At 39.6% G+C, this 22,684-nt stretch overlaps 1 protein-coding gene across 3 annotated transcripts in view; it reads right to left on the minus strand.

Annotated features, from left to right (window-relative positions):
- Positions 1-22,684, minus strand: part of NBAS (NBAS subunit of NRZ tethering complex) — a 258,704-nt gene that overhangs the window by 109,908 nt on the left and 126,112 nt on the right. For all 3 annotated transcript variants that reach the window (XM_036224652.1, XM_016144790.2, XM_016144791.2), the window contains 6 exons: positions 22,097-22,326; positions 19,401-19,513; positions 12,985-13,098; positions 10,011-10,124; positions 7,668-7,825; positions 6,896-6,940 (listed from right to left, as the gene is read on the minus strand). In XM_036224652.1, coding sequence (XP_036080545.1) covers positions 6,896-6,940; positions 7,668-7,825; positions 10,011-10,124; positions 12,985-13,098; positions 19,401-19,513; positions 22,097-22,326 — 774 coding nt within the window. The remainder of the gene's footprint in view (positions 1-6,895; positions 6,941-7,667; positions 7,826-10,010; positions 10,125-12,984; positions 13,099-19,400; positions 19,514-22,096; positions 22,327-22,684) is intronic.

The raw sequence follows: 22,684 nt of genomic DNA on the forward strand, positions 1-22,684 counted from the left end.
GCATCGCGACGCCTCCCTGGAAGGGAAGGCGGACTGTCAAACCCCACGGTGTCACTGCAGCCGAGACGGACACCTGGAGCGCGTTATTTTTGGAAAACGTCTTTTGCAAGTGGATTTAAATAGCAAATCTAGATGAAAGTGAACATGTATTCCATGTTACTAAGAGTTATTTTAGAACTTTAACAAAACAAATATATTAGAAATGGACGGGTCTGTGAAGAAAGGGCAGGATGGGAAAAAAAAAAAAAGAAGAAGAAAATCTGGAATTCTGACAGCGGTGCTAAAAGAGAAGGCAGCTAAGTTAAACCTTTGGGAGGACTGGGAATGTACAGTACAGATCTGCTGAGCCAACTAAAATATGACTGACACTCCTGATCATCGAGGTCCCAACTACACAAACTACTCTCCTGCAAGCATGCCAACGAGCGGACCACTTCCTCCTGTGGCCGGATCATTGACAGAACACACGACGCACTGACTAAAATGCATCAATGGGTTTGTGACCTGGGCTGGCACAGTGTGATCATCAGCTCACTGAAATCGTGATCGCCATAAACTCAGCCTCCCACAGAGAACACTCGACAGGCAATGTTGTTAAAATAAAGAAGTAAATAAAAAAATAAAAATTAATAAGGACCTACTGTGTTCCCAGCGGTGCAGGCATCGCAACGGTAAACAAGGCAAAGTCAGCATGTACACAAAGTCGTGGCGGGGGAGCCAGAGGAAAACAGGAAATCGCCTACCCCGGGAGCCCATTTCCACGTCACTCCAGGCCAAGGCCAGCACAAATGCGCCGAGATGCGCACATAAAATGTTCGGCGAAGTTCAGTCTGCCAGGAAGACTGGACGTAATCTCGAGGTCCAAAAACAGAGGAAACAATCAACAACGCACAGCACATGCATCCAATGGCCACTATCCCACCGTTATATGAACGGTCTGTGCATACTGACGAAAGCGACTGTCCGTGACATGTAATATTACGCGAAAACGGCAGTCTCCAAAGTAACACAGGCAGTATGAACTCATGAGTTAAAAAAAAAAAAAAAAAATAGTAATAGTCCAGGAAACAGAGGAAACCTGTATAGAAAAATCTGTTCACATGCAGAAAAAATCTGGAAGGATATATATACACTAAAAGATGTTTTCCTCTGAACAGTGGGGTTCATGGAATGAACTGAGAGAAAAGAAAAAGAACTTACATATTAATACACTATTAAATTATTTTTTATTTTAAAAATACAGAAGGACCAAAGTTACCACAATTTCCCATGTACTTATCAAAAGTTAACAAATGTTAATATTTTATCATAGATGTTTTAACTCTCATTTTTCTTTCAAGAAATAAAATATACCAGATTATGTTGATTATCAGAACCCATGCCTCCCCTTAGATGAATTGTTAAAATAAAAGCCTGTATTATTTTTGTGATTAAAGAAAATATTATGAATTACAGTCAAGATGGAGCAACGAACTCATGTTTCAATATGCTCAGTGTGCTCCAAAATACTGAGAATAGAAAAAGAAAAGAATCAAAAGAAACTCAAATTCAATGAACTTCAACATTTTGGGGCTCAAATTCAGAAGCTGCCAGTGGCTGCCAGATGCCCCTTTCCAGAGAAGAACTGTGAATCGAGAAGACCCCAGTGAGAGGGAGAACTTGGACCAGGCTCACTGTAAAGTTGCCGGCCCAGAGAAGCAGTGAACAAGGACAGGGTGCAAAGTAACTGGGCCAACTCTCCCACTGGCCCCTGTCTGCTGTACCACTCGCATCCTCAACACTAGGAGGAGGACGGAGTCCCATGCGAAAAGCTACGACAGCACAGGCTTCTGGACTGAAGCACCGAGGGGCGGGACTGAGGGAAACCAAGGAACGATGGAATCTTTAGATGCGGTCTGAAAAGACAGAAATTAAATGAGATGACTCAAAATGAGCTTGTAAACTAAAATTCCAAAACACATGGGAAAAACGTTACTAGAGCAATAATCATAACAAAAACCCACTAGATGAAATTATTTCATTTAAAATATCAAAATATTAATTCATGTCATTGTGCACACTAACTACAAGACTTAAAATCCTTTAAGAAAAAACAAGCTATCATGAATCAAAAGAAAACCAGACAAATACGATCCCATTGAGTCAATTTTTGCATATAGTTCTAAATTCATCTTTTCACTAAGCCTATACTTATTTCATATAAAAGTGGCTTCTTACTGCTACTTATTTATCAATAAATATAAAAGATAAAACTATAAAACTCTTTTAAAATAAGCACAGAAGCAAATCTTTACAACCTTGAGTTAGGCACAGATTTCTGAGATACAACGCCAAGAGCACAAGCAATAAAAGAAAATACTGATAAACTAGACTTTAGCAACTTTAAAAACTTGTGCACTTCAAAAGCCACTTACTTAAGAAAGTAAAATGTCAAGTCACTCAAAGATAAAAATAGTTTCAATTCATACATCCGATAAAAGACTTGTATCCAGAATATAGATAAATAAACAAACAAATAAATAAATAAATGAAAAGACCTTGTATCTTACAGCTCAATAAGACAAATAACCCATTTACAAAATAGACACATCTTTATAGGCATTTCACCAAAGAAGGTATAGGTATGGCCAATAAACATGTGAAAAGATGCTCATTATCAGTAGTTATTTGAAAAATGCATAGTAAAATGACAATAAGATACCACACACACACACCCAAGAATGACTTTAATCAAAAAGCCAGTCAACAGCAAGTGTTAGCGAGGATGCGAAGAAGCGGGAACCTTAATGCTTCCTGGTGAGAAGTAAAATGCTACAGTCACTTCAGAAAACGACGGGCAGTTTCTACAAATATATACCATACAAAGCAACAGTTCCACTCCCAGGAACCTAGACGAGAACCCAAAACGTGTTCCCATACCGTGACTCGTAGACTGATGATCATAGCAACATTATTCATGATAGCTAGAAAGTGGGGGGAAAAAATCCATCGACTAGTGAACGGGGGGAAGAAAAGGGTCATCCATGACACTGAAATACAACTGTCATTTTGTTCACTTTTATGTAATTATTTCTGTTCCATCCTTTTATAAATTCCAAATGCTTCTTTGCTTAGGTCATGTCCCTGTTCTAAACACAAATTAGTCCAGTTGCATAATTCTGTAGCTACTCACAGTGTTAACAACAAGTTTTCCCACAGTGAAAATGATTTTTTAATGGGAACCTTGTACATACTCCATTTCCGGCTCTAATTAGATTTATCTAGGGAAAACACCATTGGCTAAGCGATATAACTAATACCAGCTAAACAAAATGTTAATATACTCTAAGTGGTAGAATACCATTACATCTAAAAATCATAATAACCAACATTAATAAGAAACTAGAAAACTCTAATTTTGGTAGTTTTTCACAATGCATTTTGTTCTATTTATAAACAAATATCTGGTTCACAGGGATGATGCCCAACATCCTCAGACTTGTAGGCTACACTTGTCTTGATACAAATGCTACTGCACAGCAACTACATCTTCACTTTGCTGGGATGTATAAATAAAAGTCACTATTTTCACAACTGAGTCTTCAGCATTAAGCAGATTACACATACAGTTGGCTCTCACATGTTATAATTTAATGTGGTTATTATATCTATTAATATGTAATAGAGGCATCTTATAGTTGGGTGCTACATTTTAATATAATAATAGTAGCTATGATATTCTGAATGTGCTTCATGAATCACAGCCATAATGTGTTCATTGAAGGTTTGGATTAGCACTTCATGAGATCCAGATTTATTGTAACTTGCTGAAAGAGGACAAAGGAAGACAGAAAACCTTTTAAGGAGCTAAAAAAGGTTGGGGAGACAATCATTCTGAATGAATTCCATTTCCTTGCTACGTAGAAGGTGTAAAGGACTGCTGGCGGTCTCCATCTACTAAAGAGCAATGTGTGCCCGTTCGTGGTAACACGGCATGTCCTACTCCGAAGAAGTCACCAAGGGGCCAGCTCAACATTTTATAATTCATTGTAGAAGCAGAAAATTAGAAATCTAAAAGGCTTTTCATGGTTTTAATAAAGAAGGACGGGGCTTCAGAATAAGCTATGGAGCAGAACTCAGCAGAAACACTGTGCAAATCTATACTCAACAGAGAAATGGTACACCCCTTACATTGGCCAAAACGTAACAGGATCTCAGCCACCATGGCACATACATGTGACTTAAATGGGAAATTCCTTATTATTTTTAGGCTAACATCTACTTTCTCATTCATTTTTATCATAGACTAATTGTACGCAGTGGGAGTTCTCAACTGAGCTTTATCGAACATTTCCTAGGTGTTCGCTATGTGACAAGCACTCGATAGAGAGAGTATGAAGATGAATGTCGTACTTCCGGTTACCATACAATACCATACATACAAGTGCTGACACAATGATGTAAGAATGTGGGCGGACAGAGAGGGGCGATTAGGAGACTCAAGGAAAACTTCGCAAAGAAAAACAGTACTTTAGATGGGGTGCAGGGGTTACAAAGAGCAGAGCGCAAGCCAGGAAAGGCAGGGCGAAGACTCTAAGCAACACCGAAGGGGTAAGAGGTGGTAACTGCAACACGGTCCGTGTCTGGAAGGCACGAAAAGGGATGAGGGTGGAAAGACAGCCGAGGGGAAGATGTGGCTGGACAAGCGGGAAAGGGTCAGAGGCTCAAAAGATACAACACTTGGGATGAAGAAGAACTCGTTAAAAGTAAGTCTTCAAACTAGACCTTGAACGATGGGAAAATTCAATGGGAAAATTCGCCAACTCCTAACACGACAAACACCGGTCACCGCGGTCAGGATGAGAACTGCTCTGAATCCCAGGGAGCAAACACCACAGGCTGCAATGGGGAAAGCCAAGCAGCAACTAATCGTGCAGCCACAAGTCGAAACACGCCAGGGGACGGCACGTGTCCACACCGCCCCAGGCGCCTGGCAGCACGGTGGCTCCAGCCAGAGGGCATCCAATGGCGACGAAAAGCCCGCTGGCCAGTGCCGAGGGGAGGGCACGACCCTCCACCGAGCGTCTGATCTGGACCCACGATGTCCCATCGGGTAGCCAGTGGCCTCGTGTGACTATTTACCTTTAACCTAACTGAATATAATGAAAGTTAGTATTTGATTCCGTACTTGCACTAGCCGCACTTCCAGTACTCAGCAGTGACATGCGACAGCTGGGCGGTGGAGGTGTGGATCATTTCCCGCGCTGGGGAAAATTGTCTGGGTCAGTGCTGTCCTGGAGTCACCGTCAGGAGACAACGCCACACGCGCAAAAAGGCACAGACACAGCTTTAGAGCCTCAGATCACTCAGCCCTGAACTTAGCCTCTGGGAGGTGCACGTGTATAGTCAATATGTTTGTCAAATTGAATCTGAATATAAAAGAGTGATGGAAATGGGGTAGTTAGTTATACATATTCCTCTCTGGGCAAAAGCTCTGTCCTGGCTCCATCAACAGATTCCATAACTGAAGCTTTTAAAAGTAAATACACAAATCGGTTTTGCAAAATGGACATATCAAATTTAAAAAAAAAAAAAAAAAAAAAAAAAAGGTCAGGTACACCTCACCATAAAAGATGTCTTCCAAAATAATTACGGGAAAAATCAATGACATTTTACACTTTGAAATGATGCATACCATTTAAAGGAATCCTGTGGAAAACCGATCTACAAAGAGGATTATCATTTCTTAATTTATCTCATTAGATTATCAGACACCGTGCTACTTTCTTTGACCTAAAAAATATACCGATTTTATGTTGCTAGAACCTGTCAGGAAAAGTCAAACTCCATGAAGCAAACATTGACCAAGGGAAGAGAGGTGTTAGTAGGTATATACATCCTCCTTAATAGTTTCAGACAAATTTTTCTCATAAGAATTCAATGAGAAAAGGGAAAAAGAAAAAAAAAAAGCCAATAAAAAGTAGGCAAGAGAACTGACTGAGATAACTTCATCTCATTAGTAATTATATAAATGCAAATCAAAAACACAAATACGTAGAAAAGACACAATGTCAAGCTCCTAGACCAGGGTAAATGGCACCCCCAAACACCGCTGTCACAGTGTAATTGGTAAGACCACTCTGGAAAGTTGCCTGGGATCATCAACTGAGGCTGAACACGAACACATCTAAGAACGTCCACTTCCAGGGCAGGTAGGCAGACTCCAGAAGGTCCGCACGCATGCAGAAGCGTGCACAAAATGACGACGCTGGATTATTCTTAGTAGCCACACGGGAAACAAACCTACGTCGACAACGTTAGGTGGACAAAGTGTCACGTATGCACACTGACATTATTTTCTATACAGCAATAACGGCAAATAAACTACACCACACATATCGGCATGGCTGAATCTCGCCACACAGAACGTAGCTATTTCTGTAAAGTACAAAATCAGGTAAAATTAAACCATCATATCAAGCGGCGTGCAATGAGTATTAGCATTATTTAAAACAAGAACAAAAAACCACCAATATCTAGTATCAGGATTAGTCAGGACAGTGGTGATCTCTGGAAGGAGATGAGAAAAATTGGGAGAGGGTGGGTGGACTTGTTGGAAGGCTGGTTATGTGCTATTTCTTTAACTGTGTGGGGGTTTAATGAATATTTTCTTTGTGGAAATTTATTGACCTGGACATCTTTGTTTTGTGTATTTTTTCTATGTAAATGTTACATTTCACACACAAAAGAAATGAAACAGTCCACATACACACACTCACACACACGCCCCTCATACCTGAGGTTAGGCGACTCCATTTCATTCCACTCACAGCCACCTTTTGAGCTCTTCCCTCCCTCTAACAGTACCTTACCTCTGTGGCACTTTGCTAATTAATGGTGAAACACTGATACTCACCCCTCCTTCTGGATGGATCTGGAAATTCACTCTTCGATAAAGAATCTGAAAAAAAGAACATGGTATAAAGAAATTTTTGAAACTGCCTCTCTTCACAATGTAGGCTGGACATTTAAAAAGTACTCTTTTGAGGGGAAAAAAAAAAATGCTATTTCATAATGAATAGTCCTGAGTAACAGGCTTGCTTCAGGCCTCCGGGAACAACCTCACGGCCTGTGACGGTTTCAGAAGCGGGAGTCCCCTGTGGGAAGCCTCACACGTGATGTAGAGAATGGCCAGGACATGAAACATGCATTTCAGACTCTTCTTAACAGCATTTCCCAACAGCAGCCCTGCCCGCCCTTACGCGGATCTTCCCGTGGATTTCAGGGCATGTAGCCTCACCCCAAATCTCAGTGCCCTGCCATTTCCAAAGGACCTCAAAGGGACAGTGCCACTAGTTGTAAGGCACAGGGTTTCAAATATATTTTACATGGCCATTTCTTCTGTTTTGTCCTTGACAACATGGACTTTTCCCATGATATTCGATTATTTATTTTCTACTATTACTTTCCATTTTTCTCACATCTGCTTTGTTCCCTTTCATCTTTACTATAATAAAGCAAACACTATTTTCTATCTTAATATTTTTCAAATCCCTTTATGCCGAAGTGACGAGCTATTTTTCATAATTCTTATATTATGTTTATAAATGACCAAAGACCTCAGATCCACGCACCCCATAAAACGCAAACGCACTTCACACAGCGCACACTTCGCTGGGAGGGCTTACTTCTGTCTGCAGAGCGCTGCTGGCTGCCAGAAGAAGTTCAATGCTGCTCGGAGGGCAGTGTGTCAAAGCAAAAGCCATGAGCTCTTGACGAGTGGCCAAGTCCTGGTAGCCTTCTGATTGTCCTAGCTGGCTACAGACATCCCAACTTTTAGAATAACCTGCAAAATGGGCCAAAAAAAAAAAAAAACAACTCTGATTTTTATAAGAAAAAAATCACCAATCTAATGTGAGAAATCAAATGGCTTTCTGCTCAGGTCCTGTGTGACCAAAGCAAAATCATAGTCTTTAGTGATGTGTAATTTTATATAACTAGAAACATACAAGGTTCTAAGGTAAAAAAAAAAAAAGAAATATTTGGTTAGTTTATTATCTGAAAAGTTCAATGCTACTGCAGACGAGTTTTCCTGATAAACTCTGATAAATTTAGATAACCTGACAAAGAGCACGAATAATCGGCAGAGCTGTGTGTGATACTGAGTAAAAACCTGGGTGTCTGCTCAGAAGGCTGGAGGGTATGGTCCAACCCTGCTGTTCAGCACTGCTGAGCTCAAGAAAGTTCAGAGGATTCCACGTCCTTTACTACCACATAGGGAAAATAATAACTAGGCCTTCCTCATTGAGCTGTTGAAAGGATTAAATAACATTTGTATGTAAAAGCCTTTTGTAAACGCGACGTGCTAGAAAAAGAAATTGTCTAGACAGCTACACAGAATCGTTCACTTTATAAAAGAAGACAGACTTCCAAGGACAGTGCCAAGAATACTGTCAGCCCCTGCATTCTCAGCACTGTCCTTGGAAAAATAGAAAAAAAAAAAAAACAGTAAAGATCTTTTTTCTATATAATTTTACACTGTGAATTCTTAAAATATACTTTTATTCTTATTCGAAAAAGTTCCAGTTTGAAAGTAGGGCTTTTTCTTTTCTAAGTACAAAGGCCTCAGTTAATTTCTCTAAATATATAAAGTAAAAATTAATCCAGATACCATCCTTACAGGAATAAAATTATTTCCAAGATCTCTAAATAAACAAATTTAGTATAATACATTTTTTTCCAGAAAAGCCACAATTATTCAGAACAATACTGCAAAATCATTTGGTTAATATTACAAAACACAGTTCTTATATGAAAACAGTTTCCCAATGCTGAGGTTACAAACCAATGAGTTTTTTCACAGAGTTTTCAACACTTTCCAGCTGTATTGACAAAGATTCTCCTTGATGAAGCTGGAGTCAGGCCCCCTTGAGCCCCGCTCCGGGCTGAGCCCATGCCTCGGCCCGGTCCAGTTCTAGTAAGAATCCTGCTAAGTCAGTTTGGAGAGAATCTCCCACCCTTGATGTCTAATCAAATTCCGTGTCCCTCACCCTTGACGTCTGGTCTCCCCAGCCTGCCTTCAGCAAGAATCCCCCTGCCCTTGAAGCGTCATCCCAGTAACTCTCCATCCGCTGACCCCTGACTCTGTTCCCCAGCTGTCATTTCTGCATTCAGAGTTCAGCTCGATCTCCTTCCCCTACCGTGGAAGGCTTTACGTCTATCACAGAAGTCCTGAATGAAGTCTGCTTTACAATTCTTAATGTGTCCAAACAATATTTTAACAGTATATGTACAAAAAGCACATAAATCATACGCAAAGTGCGCAGCTCTCTGAATTATCACAAAGCGAAGCGCGGTATTTTTAACCACTCACTATGAACGCACAGACGTGGGTAGCGGTTTGGGATTCCATGTATTGAGGCACAGCTATGAAAAGTAATCATTTGGTACAGCGCCCATGATAAGGTGACATCACTTCCTATGGCATTGGGGAATGTGTTGTGTTCGTTAATAGAGAAATTATTCCACAATAAAATCTGCTTATCCTCCAGAGACTTGAATTAGAATTTCAATATGGAAAACTTTAGGGTTACAAACTACTTCCCAATTTCTCGACATTCATTTAAAAAGCACTAAGTTATCTTTAAAAAAAAAATAGAGGATAGAAATATTGACTATATAGTCACCAACTGTAGTTACTTCAAAAATTTAGATTTTTTATATAACAAAAAACATTAAACTATTTTACATAAAATTGTTCTTAAACTTATTAGACTATATTAATAGAGAATGGAAAGAAACCAAAATCTCAGATAAAATAGAACCCGAGCCCATTTATGACATACACATTTATGTTACCATATGAGCTCATGGCATTCATATTTATCAGTGCTCACAAAATGTTTCTTAAGTCTTATGAACACAAGGTGGCTGGCTCAGCAATCAGACAAACAGAGTTCAGAACAGATCTTTTCCATTTTTCATCATGCAAAGAGGACATGAGGAAAGTGTTAAGTACGCATCTACTTCACCTGTGGCCATCAGCTCCTGGCAATGCACATTGGCTGCTTTGTAGTCATGGAAACGAAGTGCCTGCTCAACTAGAAGGATCAGAACCTGGCCACGCCTTTCTTCCGGGTCTTCACCTACAAACACATACAAATGACTCAATGGTTTCAACAGCATCAGTTGATAAGAGATCATTAATACTGTCTCTCAAATTAATTCAAAAAATAAAAGTAAAGATCAGACTGATTTTAAAAGATTATAGGACAAAAGGTCACTGCAACTTTGACCTTCCAATCTCCTTAATCGTTGAATCAGGTCTCAGCCTCCTAAGCAACCAGTGATGAACTGCAGCCCTACACTAACCATCCCAAACAAAGTAGGTAGAAGACAGTTTTCCTCCCAATAGGGACTTCAAAATTTTTGCTTAAAAAAAAGAAATTCTTATTTTATATTTTGCCCTTCGGATGTTGCTTAACTAATAAATAACTAATAAATGACAAAGATAAGGAGTAACACAAAGTAAAATGGATGTAATTTTATAGTTTCGGACTCTACTAATCTTCGATTTACCATAGTGAATGTCTAGAGGACATACTAAATTCAGCTTACATTGACACAAAGATCTGAAATGACTTTTCCAAGGACTTCTTAGAAGTCGGCTTGGATGTTACTTCTTTCTTTGACAATGCCACACTTTCTTCATATAAAATACACAGCTTAGGTGCCCCTCCTACATGTCCCTTTACTTTTAATTCTCAGAACACCAATTTATTGTGATTATCTTTTTAATGATGTAAGCCTTCTGTCAGCATACATGCTCTTAGAAGGCAGAGAGGTTGCTTCCTTGTTGAATTCTCACCACCCAGCTCCAAATCATGCACATGAGAGACTCAAAGAATGTATATCCTTAATGAAATGAGCAGATTCAATTTGGAGTGTAACTTTTAATTATAAGACAAATGATTCAAAATTACAATGCAAATACAATTTGTATATTTAGGCTAAAAAAAGTTTAACAAATATTTTATATTTTTATGAGGCAATAGACCCTTAAAATTATTTTCAACATTCCCTGGGGGGGAGGGGAACAGAAAATATGTACATAGTCTTTGCATTTTTAAGCTAAAATATGGTTTGAAAGAAAAAGTAAACATGTCACAGAAAGGGTTGAAAGAACTTTGAAAATATGTCCCCATAAATCTTCTTTCTGTGCTTCAAAGTTTTAATAAAATACAAGGTAAGTAGTGGCCCAAGCCAGTCACAAAGTTTCTTTAAAAAGAGATGATATTGCACTAAAGTTCGTAGTATTATAATTAGAACAACACACTCACGTTTTAATAACACTAGTAATAAAGGGGAACAGAATATTCTACCCCAAAATATGGTATATGGAATACTGTGAGCTGAAGGCAACTAAGACGCAGCAGAGTCAGGAGGAGGTTTTACCACCACCACCACCCCGCGCCCTTTAACTGCCAGAAAGAACTTGGATAAAGGCCTGTACCAGAGAGAGCTATTATCAGCCATAACTTTCTACATCAGAAAGAACTGTGCGCACAGCAGGGCATACGTCTGTTTACCAAACATTCACTCTTCTCAACTTCCTCTGAACTGTCCTCCTTCCCTTGGAAGCCCCAGACTCCTACCCACTTCTCCTGAGCTCAGGATGGCAGATAAATCTCAAATGCCTTTGGATCTCATGTCTTTATGGGGCTCCTGTAGGTATGAAATCAATTTTTCTCCTGTTAATCTGTGCTATGCCAAATTAATTATTAGACCAGCCAAAAAACCTAGAAGGGAAGAAGGGAACATTGTTCTACCCCTATGCTAACATGTGAGAAATGGAACACTATTATCGATAAATGCACATATCACACTTAATATAAAACTTACCTCCTAGATAATACTCTTGAAATGTTTGCATCTATTCAGAATTCCTAAATCAAAAATGAAAGGGCCAGGAATGATTTTTTTTTTCCATCTGTCAACTTGGCTAGCCTTCAAACGCCAATTCAGGTGCTGTGAAGGTATTTTACAGATGTAATTAAAGCCCCTAATTGGCTGACTTTAGCTGAGGGTCCATTGATTACTGTCATCCAATGTCAAAAAAAGGAAAAACAGGGTAAGAGTAAAGGATTCAAAGTAAGAAATCTCATAACTGTGAAATCTTCAATAAATTATTTAACTTCTTTATTCCCATTTCCTCACATTCAAAATGAGATTCATATCTCTGCTGTCAGAGACACAGTAAGAAGTGACTTAAACATGTATAAAAGCACAAAAGGAAAATTACTGTTGTTATTAATATAAACTTTTATGTGATAGGTCAGTTATCTTGAAGTCCAAAGTACAAATATCTAACTGCTTTTAATTCTAGCAAATTCCAATCTGAGCAGGTGGTTAAAAGGAAAAAGACAACCAAAAACTGGCCCGAAAAGAATGCTGTCTAGAAAAATACTAGACATCCTGGGGAGAACAGCCAGGAGTATGGCCAGACTAGTAATCTATTAAAGAAAATGATTCAGATGTTTAGTGTGAAGAAGAGGAGATTACTGGTGGTATGACAAGGTATTAAGTATATGAAATATAATTTAAACTATGACCAGAAATTCTTTGATATTCTCTTTGAAAGATGGAGCTTAATGCCCCTCCCCTTGAGTGCAGGCCGGTGAGTGATTTACTTCTAACAGAATAAGGTGGAAACATGGTGTGTAACTTCCAGGACAAGGCCATAAAAGGCACTGCAGGTTCCTCCTCACTCTCCGGTAGAGCAGCTGCTCTAGGAGAAACCAATTGTCGTGTTAAGAGGACACTCAAGCCCTGTGGAGAAGTCCATGTGACACTTTTATCACACATCAACCTTCTAGTCCAGAAAAGACAAATGCTTGCCAAAAAGCAGCTCTTCTGACACCGGTAGGTATATGTTCTGATGTTCACCTAGGATCGTGACGAGAACAACACAGAAACCTTGCTCGAGGTCTGGCACTGAAAACATACCGGCTACCCTCAGCAACTCAGCGAGGCCCAGCAGCTGGGTGGATTGCTTGTAGCAGGTCGGGGACTGGCGAATGCACTCCTGGATGAGGCTGACCCGGTCAGAGCACAGTCGCACTGCAAAAGAAAGACACGCTGAATAAAGACATGGAGCCAGAGGCAAAAGGCAGCCGAGCACAGGACAGCCAAATCAATGGAAACTGTGCTGGCCTCCAGGCCAACACGAATTAAGGAAAACACACTCTTTTTTTTTTTCTAATCAAAATTACTGTTGCTTCTGAATAATGTACAATATGGATCTTTCCTGTCACCAAATTTATAAAACAACAAATTGGCATTCTGAAGCTAGAAAAAAGTGTCACATTTTCAAGTTGCAGGTCAGGTCTCAGGAAAAATTTTGAAGAAGGCTATATTTTTCTTTAAAAACTTCACATACTTCCTGTTAAACATGCCCACCCCTTCCCCTCACCCCACCAAAACCCGTTCCATGTTCCAAATACCCATTTTCTATCTCCACAACATCACCCCAGACTGGAGGGCAGGGGTCCTCCAAGTGCTCACTGTTCAAATTTCTTAACCTTTCTCCAAAACATACCCAATCTTCTCACTCAAGTTAGCTGTTAGGAAAATAAAACACATCTAATCACACCAGTTCACACTATGAGGTAATTAAGAAAACTTAAAGGGGTTTAAAAAAAAAAAAAAACGTAGTTAAAGAGTGTTATGCATATGCTAGAAAAAAAAATGGTATATTTATTTAGGTGTCACTCTTTGAGAAGCATGGCACTACCCGAGAGGCTGGGACCCAATAAATACAGTAACAACTTAATGACAGCCACCGGCATTAAATGAATATGACCTGTGTTCCAGACACTGCGACAGGTGCTTTATTATGTTAACCCTACAAGGCAGAACCGTCCAAGACAGGTACTATTGCCCTCAGGGAAAGAAAGTGAGGCGCAGAAAGGTTCAGTACTCTGGCCAAGTTCACCAAAACAGTGATGGGACCAGAATCTAACACAGCTCCTGAAATGGTTTTCACACTTTCGTTCCTTTATCCGTTCTTAAATCCATGGCTGCACCCCACGCATCCCAGGTTCTCCCAAAACTTCCAGGTAGATGGGAGCCCAGAGGCTGGGGAGATAAGGAAAAGAGTGGTAGCCTTTCTTTGGTATGGGCTCTTTATTGGTAAGACTTTGTTTTCAAACTTACAGAAAGATTACAAAAATAGCACAAAGAACTCCTCTACACTTTCTGCCAAGATTCACCAAGTGTTGATGATTTGCTCCATTCACGCATGTGCAATCATGCAAGCACGCACTCCCCCTCATGGTATATATACACAAACCTATGTGCATACACATTATTTTTTCTGAACCATTTGAGAGTAAGTTGCAAATACCACGTCCTCTTACTCCGAACACTTTCGTGCACATTGAACCATTTCGAGGTGGCTGCTACTTACGCAACTGCTGCACAGTGACCCTGTTGTGGCCCTGACTATAAAATGTAAGGCGGATGGGGACTGCGGTGACTTCACAGCACCTACATCCGAGTTCGGCTTCTGCGGAATGCATTCCTGTTTTCCAGTGTTCACTGCAATTGTTCCCATCCCAAATTCCCGACTCGCCGGCATTGGGCTTGGCCACGTGACTTCTATGGGCAGTGAAGTGTGAGTGGAAGGGACACGTGCCCCTTCTGAGCAAAGGCTTACGAGCCACCGTGGAACCTCGCTATGGCCTCCTCCCCACCTTAGGAATGTCCCCTTTCATGGAGCAGTGCTGCAATACATGAACTTGATGTCACGTGCCACCGAGGTTTTACCAGAGCGCAGTCCAGCAAAACTGACCGATACGCTCTGAACTTTTCCATTATTTTTTTCAATTAAAAAATTGTGTTTTTTAACCTCGATGTCTTCTGCTGTTCTATGGGTTTTCCTTCTGGTATATATTTTAAGAGAATGTGTACTACATCGATACTTCAGATTCAATAATTATGAGAAAGGTCCTTCCTACATGTTCCTAATTTGATCTTCAGAACAACACTGTTATAGATATTATCATTAACCTAAATGAAAAACCTGGGGTTTTCGTAAATGTTTTTACCGCCACTGATGAATTCTTATATTCTTCTTAGAGAAATTCTAGCTTTAGTAACTCTAATACGCTGATCTCCTTACTAGTGCCACTGTCTGTCCAGCTCGATCAAATCAAGGTGGAAAACTGAAACCAGTTTGGGTCATTTTCCCTCAACTTCCTTTCAGTGAAACACTAAAATTTGGTTCTCTGTCTGCTTGCTGCCCTAAGTAAGACAAACTACTAATATTTTAAGTACATTAACTTGGAGAGGAGGATTCTAACAGGGTGCAAATGCCATGTTAAAATGACTTTTTATTTATCTATTTTTCTGAGCCCCTGGACAAACACTGCACCAGTTCTCTTTTTACAGCCTATTATAGGACATGCTAAATCATATTTCAAAACGTGACTTCTTATTTAAATAAAGATTTAGATGTTATTATGTGTCCATGAAGGGAAAAAAATCTTCAGCTCCTAAAATTCCTTTTTAAAATGGAATTAATGAACAAGAAAAGGATATGTATACATGCATCTATCTTTTAATTACTGAAGATCCCTCATTCTCCTGTGGCTATCACAAACATATCTCAAATGTTAAAAAAAAAAAAAAGACAAGAAAAACCTATTATATAACACACACACACAATGCACACACACACACACACACACACACACACACGTCTCAGACTTATGAAGTATTTATTGACCAGCTATCGACATGATAAACACTCTGATCGCCTTGCGAAGCGAGGGCAGTGCATGCCCCGTGAACCAGAGGTGTAAAATATCAATCTCGGTCACTCATGCATGGCTTCAAAGGTGCACAATATATACTGTTAACTGTGACGCCGCTGAACTGTACAGGTGAGGATGGCGGTAATAATGCAGCAGTTAGTCATTTGGCTCTGGGGTCCCCAACCCCTGGGCTGCAGACCGGTATCAGTCCGAGGCCTGACAGGAACCGGGACATGGACAGGAGGTGAGTGGCAAGTGAGCGAGCGAAGCTTCATCTGCATTTGCAGCCGCTCCCCAGCGCCAGCGTCACCGCCTCAGCTCCGCCTCAGATCATCAGGCGTTAGATTATCACAGGAGCGCCGGATCCTGGTGCCGCAAAGGCTGGGGACTGTTGGTCTAGCTGACAAGTAAGAGAATAAGCCAGTTTCCTTTTCAAACTATCTTTTACTTTCACACCTCTTCATCAGTATTGTTCACTGTTTATAAATACAGTTCTGGAGCCAGACTACTTACACGTGAATTCTAGCTACACCTTTACCTAGTCATGTGACTTAAGCTATAGACTGGAAACAAGTCGCTATCTCACAGGGTATGTACGAGAATTAATAAGTACATGCCACGTATACTTAGAACAGAAAAATCACGCAAGAAATATTAATTATTATTATTACCGATATAGCCACAAAAAATGCTAATTAAGTATGGGATCATCTATTGTAAGGATTTTCAGTGTTTTGAGATACAACTTTCAGACTGTCAGAGGAATATTTACTACCCCCATCTGAGAAGGGTGAAATTCAAAGACATTAAGTTGTCCCAGGTCACAGAGCTCAAAGTGGCTGAATCGGGATTTAAACTCATACGTGACACTCTGTCCTGCTGTCATGTGCCAGTCCCTCTAAGTCAGGAAGTGGCCCCTATTCCTTTCATTATTTCAGTTCTTGGGGGGACGGGGGGGGGGAAGTGCCTAAATTGATGTTTATGGAATGGAAGGGAAGGGGAGGAAAAGAGGAGAATGAAGAGATGGCTGAGAGGGACAGAGGGAGAGGGACAGAGCAAGCTCGTCCGCTTCGATTCTGCCATCGTGGACAAAGCACCTGTGAGTCAAACATCAAAACTGACAGCAGGTGCTTGGGGAGCCCTTACCGCGTCCCAGGCACTGTAAGCGTGTGACTGAATCTTCACGAGCAGTTCTGTAAGGTGCTGATTAGTGTCCCTGTTGTAAATGATGAAACTTAAACACGAAGAAAGGCTAAAACTCTTGCCCATTTGCCAGCGGTCAGCAGCAAAACTGGCTCCAGGCTGGTTTAACCACGTTGCTGTGCACCCGGGAAACTGAAAGAATCTGGGGGACAACCGAACCATCCCGAACCTGCTCATGTGAATAGTAAGGATAATTTACACCAACACGAACACTCAAGCCATGAGGAGAAGCACGCACAAGTACACATATGAACACTTCGTAGGTGGCATACACGAGAAGAACCATTTTTACATAATATTTCTATTTGTTTCTATTAACTACTTGCTTATAATTTAGCTGGCACCACTAGCCTTCACCTGATGAAAAACAGCAGCTCCGGGAGTATAGGCAAAGAAGGCTTTGAGACAAAGCGACGAAATGAACTACTAGACTACAATTAAAATACCTGGACCATAAATCTTGAAATATCAAGTTACTTTGCTTGTCCAGTATTACTGATGAATACAAAAACAGCTTAAACTTAAATTGCATCCATGGTATTAAAACAACAAACAGTACACGAAGGCAATACTCCATCTCCACATCCGCAAGATTTTCTGACAGTCATTCTAATAAGAAACTTCAAATCGATACATTAAGCTGGAAAGCTGTCAAGACATGAAAGCAAATGTCATTTTTAAGACACTTCTCAGTCAGGAAATTTCTCAGAAGCTGCAGCAGGAGTGCAGGTTTGGTTACGGATATTCAAACTCGTCAGCTGATGGGCAAATACTGCCAACGAAATTACAGCTAATTGAGCACCACGAAAAATCGGAGCTCAATTTAATATTTCACAGTTCGGTAGCATTTGGGGGACTGTAAGAAAAATGTTTTGCATTGTACCAATTTGTTTAGATTAAATAACTAGCATGGAGAAGAGAGAGGGAGAGAGAGACGGAGGGAGGAAAGGAAGGAGAGAAAGAGAAAGAGATGAGGGAGGGAGAGGAAGCTGTAATGACCTGGCCCAGCAGGCAGTATGAGGAGAGCTAATTTTACAGTGCTCTGGACTCTCTTGTGACTGAAAACTTCAATTAAAAATATAACTTTTGCTGGGAGGGTAGTTAATGATTTAAGACACTTGAGAATAAACTGAAAACGCTTCTTAATAACTGATTAATCTTCATAATTTTAAGAAGCTCTGAACTCAAAAATTACGTGAGTGATACAACTAAACAGAACTGTCCAGTGATTTAACAATCACCTTTACTATACTTGTTTAAGATGCTTCAAGGTATTTATAATCATGTACAAATTATTTCCAAACAATGATATTCGAGACAATAGTAATACTACCTTATCAAGTCTAATAACTTTGCCTGACAAGCAGAACTTTAATTTTTCGTAAATCTACAACAGAAACCCACATGACAACAAAAGAATGTCTCTGGTGGCCTTCCCGAAGATATCCGCTAAGATCCATCAAAACACTCCAGAGGACAAAGACACCGAGGAACCTATCACACGCCACCCATCACCGCCCAAAGGTACTGGGAGATTAAAGAAAAGGAAAGATAATTTTGGTGAAAATTTACCAACCTCCAGAGAGATGGAAGGAACTCGGCCCTACATCCCCTACCCTTACTTCTAGACATTTCTAGAGTTAAGACTAAAGATAAGAGATTACCATGAAGCCAGCTAAGCAAACCACTAATAAGCAAGCCGCCCTCTTCACGTAGGGCACTGAGTGGGGTCCAGGGTTTGAAGTGACAGAGCATCTACCTCCCTCCTGCCAGCTGAGCGTCAGGACGCTGGGAGCTGCACACTGTGCTCGCAGTAGGACGCAGACAGCAACGAGTGACTGTGTGACAACAGGCTGATTCTCGCTGGTATTTACCTAACGCTTGCATTTACGTAAAGGAGCCTGAGCAACGTTAAGGTATTGCTAATAATTAAACTCCAAACAAGAACTTCCTGTCATTCCCTGTTACGCTGTTAAAATAACAGTATCGACTTAAGGAATACCCTGCGGCAAGCATAAAAAGAAATAAATTATTATCATTTACAGCTATTTCTAAATCTACATAACTGAAACAAAATACAGAAATAAACTGTATACCAAAACTAATGTAAGTCTGAAACTCTCGTCCATAATCTCCAGTTTCTACAGTCTCACTGCTATTCTTAATGTTATTTCTTTTAATGTCATAACTGTGAACTTAAAAAAGAAATTTGTAATAAAATGTTGGCTTTATTTTTTCCTCTTGGATTTCCACTTAAATTTCATTTGAAAAATAGTGCAGAGGGCAGGCTCCATTGCCACTGGATTAAATGACCAAAGGTACTCTTTGGTTTAAGAAACTAAAAAGGAACACTAGCAAATTAATGAAAAATAATAATAGTGCAACAGCAAGCAGAAAACCCACCTTGCAAAGGCAGGATCTTTACCCCAAATTCTTCAAGACATCCAAGGGCTTGGATAAGATCTAGCTCTTCTTCAATAACAGCAGGTCTATCTGTTATCAGCTGTAAGCAGCACCTAAGAGAAATAAGATAATTTTTTTAAAAGACGAAGTAACATACGTTTGGTTAAGCTGTTTTTCCATATTCAACACGAGACCCAGCACATATTTATTAAAAGCCTACTACATTCCAAGTATTCTGCTGGATGCTTTCTGTTATCTTGCTTAATCCTTGTAACAAGGCTTTGAGATAGGCAAATATCATCATCTGCTTTGTAAGAAAGCCAAACCTGAAGCCCAGAGAGGTGAAGTGATTTGGGCAGAGTTACGCCAGCAGCAGGACACAGGGCCGGGAATGCAGCAAGACACGTTAATTCTGTGTTTAGTGCTCTTCTTACTGTTGACGCCAAAGGTCATGGTCATATTAGAAAAGATTAAAAAAAAAAATAGAATGCAGATAATTTCCAGCTATTCTTCTAGGAAAAACAGAAATATCTTGATTCAGTGACAACTGTCTCCCTTCCCGGAAGAATAACCTGAGAAACTGCACAAGAGACTTTACTGATCAAAAAGGAAGAACCAGTTGGTTAAGTGGTACTGAAATAATTATAGGAGAAAGTCACTGATTTGCTAATCTAAAAATTTGTGATATCTTTGGAGTATTCCAAGCAATTTTTTTAAATGCAGAGAGCGTACTTCATAAATATTCTAATAAACGAATAAATTTATTTTGGAAAGGTGTATGTAGGAGAACGCTGGAACGAGAGACTAGAAAGTCTAGCTGGAGACCAGACCGTGAGGGGCCAGGGACGCCAAGATCACGGACCGTCAGAGGAAGACAGTAGCCACCGAGGCGACGGAGCGGCGCACACAGGCTTCTCTTGCAAAACTGCACAATGAGGTCAGATGAGGACTAACATATGCTGCCAATTCACGTGTATAGCGTATGCAACTTCTTTGAAGCATCTACCAAAATTCTAACTGCACTTACCTTTGAACTCAAGAATTTGTTTCAGGAACTTATCATATAGATAGGCTCATGCATGCCCAGATATAATATGAATATATTCACCACAATGTTTTAAAAGAAAATACACTAAATCAAGAACTCATTAATTAAATTCTATAAAAATTAAGCAATGGAATGGTCAAAATATCCAAAAAGAATAATATGAATCTATGTGTACTCATGGAAAAACCTTTGATACAGATCGTAAGTAAAAAACAAAGATATAGAAAGGTATGTAGAAGTAGAAAGCACATACTTATGACTGAAGAAAAAAGGTGACATTTACTATTTTAGAGGCATACATAGGAAAGTGATTTAAGGGATAAACTGCTGAGGGATAAAGTCAAAAAAACTAGAATGAGGAAAGACTTACCAATATATATGCTTTCTATATTGTTTGGCTATTTTATCTTGTAATGTATTGCTTCCTCAATAAGAAAATTTAGTTAATAATAATTTAATCGACAAGAATGTATGGGCTATTTTCTATATTAATACAACTGTGAACATTTAAATATATCCGAACTCAGGTCTCAATGAATTTGGTGCCACATTACACATATGATATCTTTTTTAAATCAACATGTGTCCTTGTGGGAGAAAGAGAGATGGAATAAAGAGGAAATACAGGAAGCATAGTTTTTATAATGATCTATGAAAACACCTGCCAAAAAGATTTAGGTCAAACACAACTCCTAGTTTCAAAGGCTATTCTATTTGATATTTTCATCATCTGAGATACAATCCCTAGAGAGAAAAGAAAAAATATACTATTAGAATAACTTTGTCATGTTCAATAAAATGTTTTGAGAAAACGCAATTCTCTCTGTGGTGAGATACCACTTTAAAAAAGTTACCTCTAAGTTTTGCTAGAGTTGAAACAACTAGGTCATTGGAACGGGTCAAGGGGGGGGGATAAATCTAAATATTACATTAAAATAAATTCCAAATGGGCCCAAAATTTCAATGTAAAAATAAACCATAAAAGTAGTAAGAAATAATATGAAAAACTTGGGAATTAAAGGCTTTTCAAAGAATGACACAAAATATAAAAAACATAAGAGAAAAGAATATCGATCAAATTTTTAAAAAATTCTGAATTGCATATATAGATAAATCATATATAATAAAAACTTGGCAGCACAGATAAAACATTTAAGACAAAGGGCAAATGTCCCTTATGCAAAAAAAGCTAGACTCAACAGTAAAAAGATGACTGATGAATTTCCAGTACAACAGGCCAAGAGGGGAACTAAATGCCTGAGAGGGAATTTTGTGCTTTACCATCTAATCGGGTGATGAGATGGTGTGTTCCTAAACACAACACAAGCCATGTGAGGGCTACAGATACCACCTCAATGGGCTGGAAATGTACAGAACTTGAATTTTCAGGCTACCACATGAATCTCTTCCAACAGAAGAGAAGTACAACTTTACAGCAATCAGCAAAAAGGCCTATGGGAAGGCGTACTGGAAAACAGGGGTCACGAGGAAGTTGAACAATCATAACTAAGTTTTCTTTCTATATTTGAGCAATAAATAACTGTGCCCTACACAGCACACTTGTGATAAGATAGTGTGTAAAGTAAAGCATAAAACCGACAATTCTGACTTGCCCGCTCTCTCTCATGGAAGAATACAGTTACTGTACCTGGCCAGATCCATGCAGCTGTCTGTGAGGCTGGTGGAAGAATTGAAGTACTCTCTGCTGGCCGCCAGAACCAACTCGATACTCTTCTCGTAGCCGACCCTGTACTGGGTTTTGCCCTTCTGGGCCACGCCGGGTGGCGGGGTCACTGAGCAGGCACTACAGTGCATCATCTGCCCAGCCAGGTGAATGTTTTCAAGGCGACTAGAGCACAGAAGGCTTTCTGTAAATATCTGGGGAAAAAAAGAAACCGGAACAAATGCTTACAGAAAGACGATTAGATTCTAACCAAATGGAAGCTCTGACAGCCAAATGAAATAAATTAAAAACTCGTCCACACCAGAGGTGGCCACTGCACAGCACTGGGAATGCGGTAAATGACAAGGAAGTACACTGTAAAACGGTTAAGATTATACTACGTGATTTCATCTCAATTTAAAAAACTCCTCTTTTAGGAAGACGAAAAAATAAATTAAGTGAACAAACCAATACTAAGCGTAATTTTTAATTGCGTTACAATGACTATTTAAGTAAAATACCTAAAGTTTATTCTCATTAAAAACAGAATCCACACTTTGTAAATTGCATAAA

Source organism: Rousettus aegyptiacus, unplaced genomic scaffold (genome assembly GCF_014176215.1).
Source record: "Rousettus aegyptiacus isolate mRouAeg1 unplaced genomic scaffold, mRouAeg1.p scaffold_m13_p_7, whole genome shotgun sequence".
Lineage (NCBI taxonomy): Eukaryota > Metazoa > Chordata > Mammalia > Chiroptera > Pteropodidae > Rousettus > Rousettus aegyptiacus.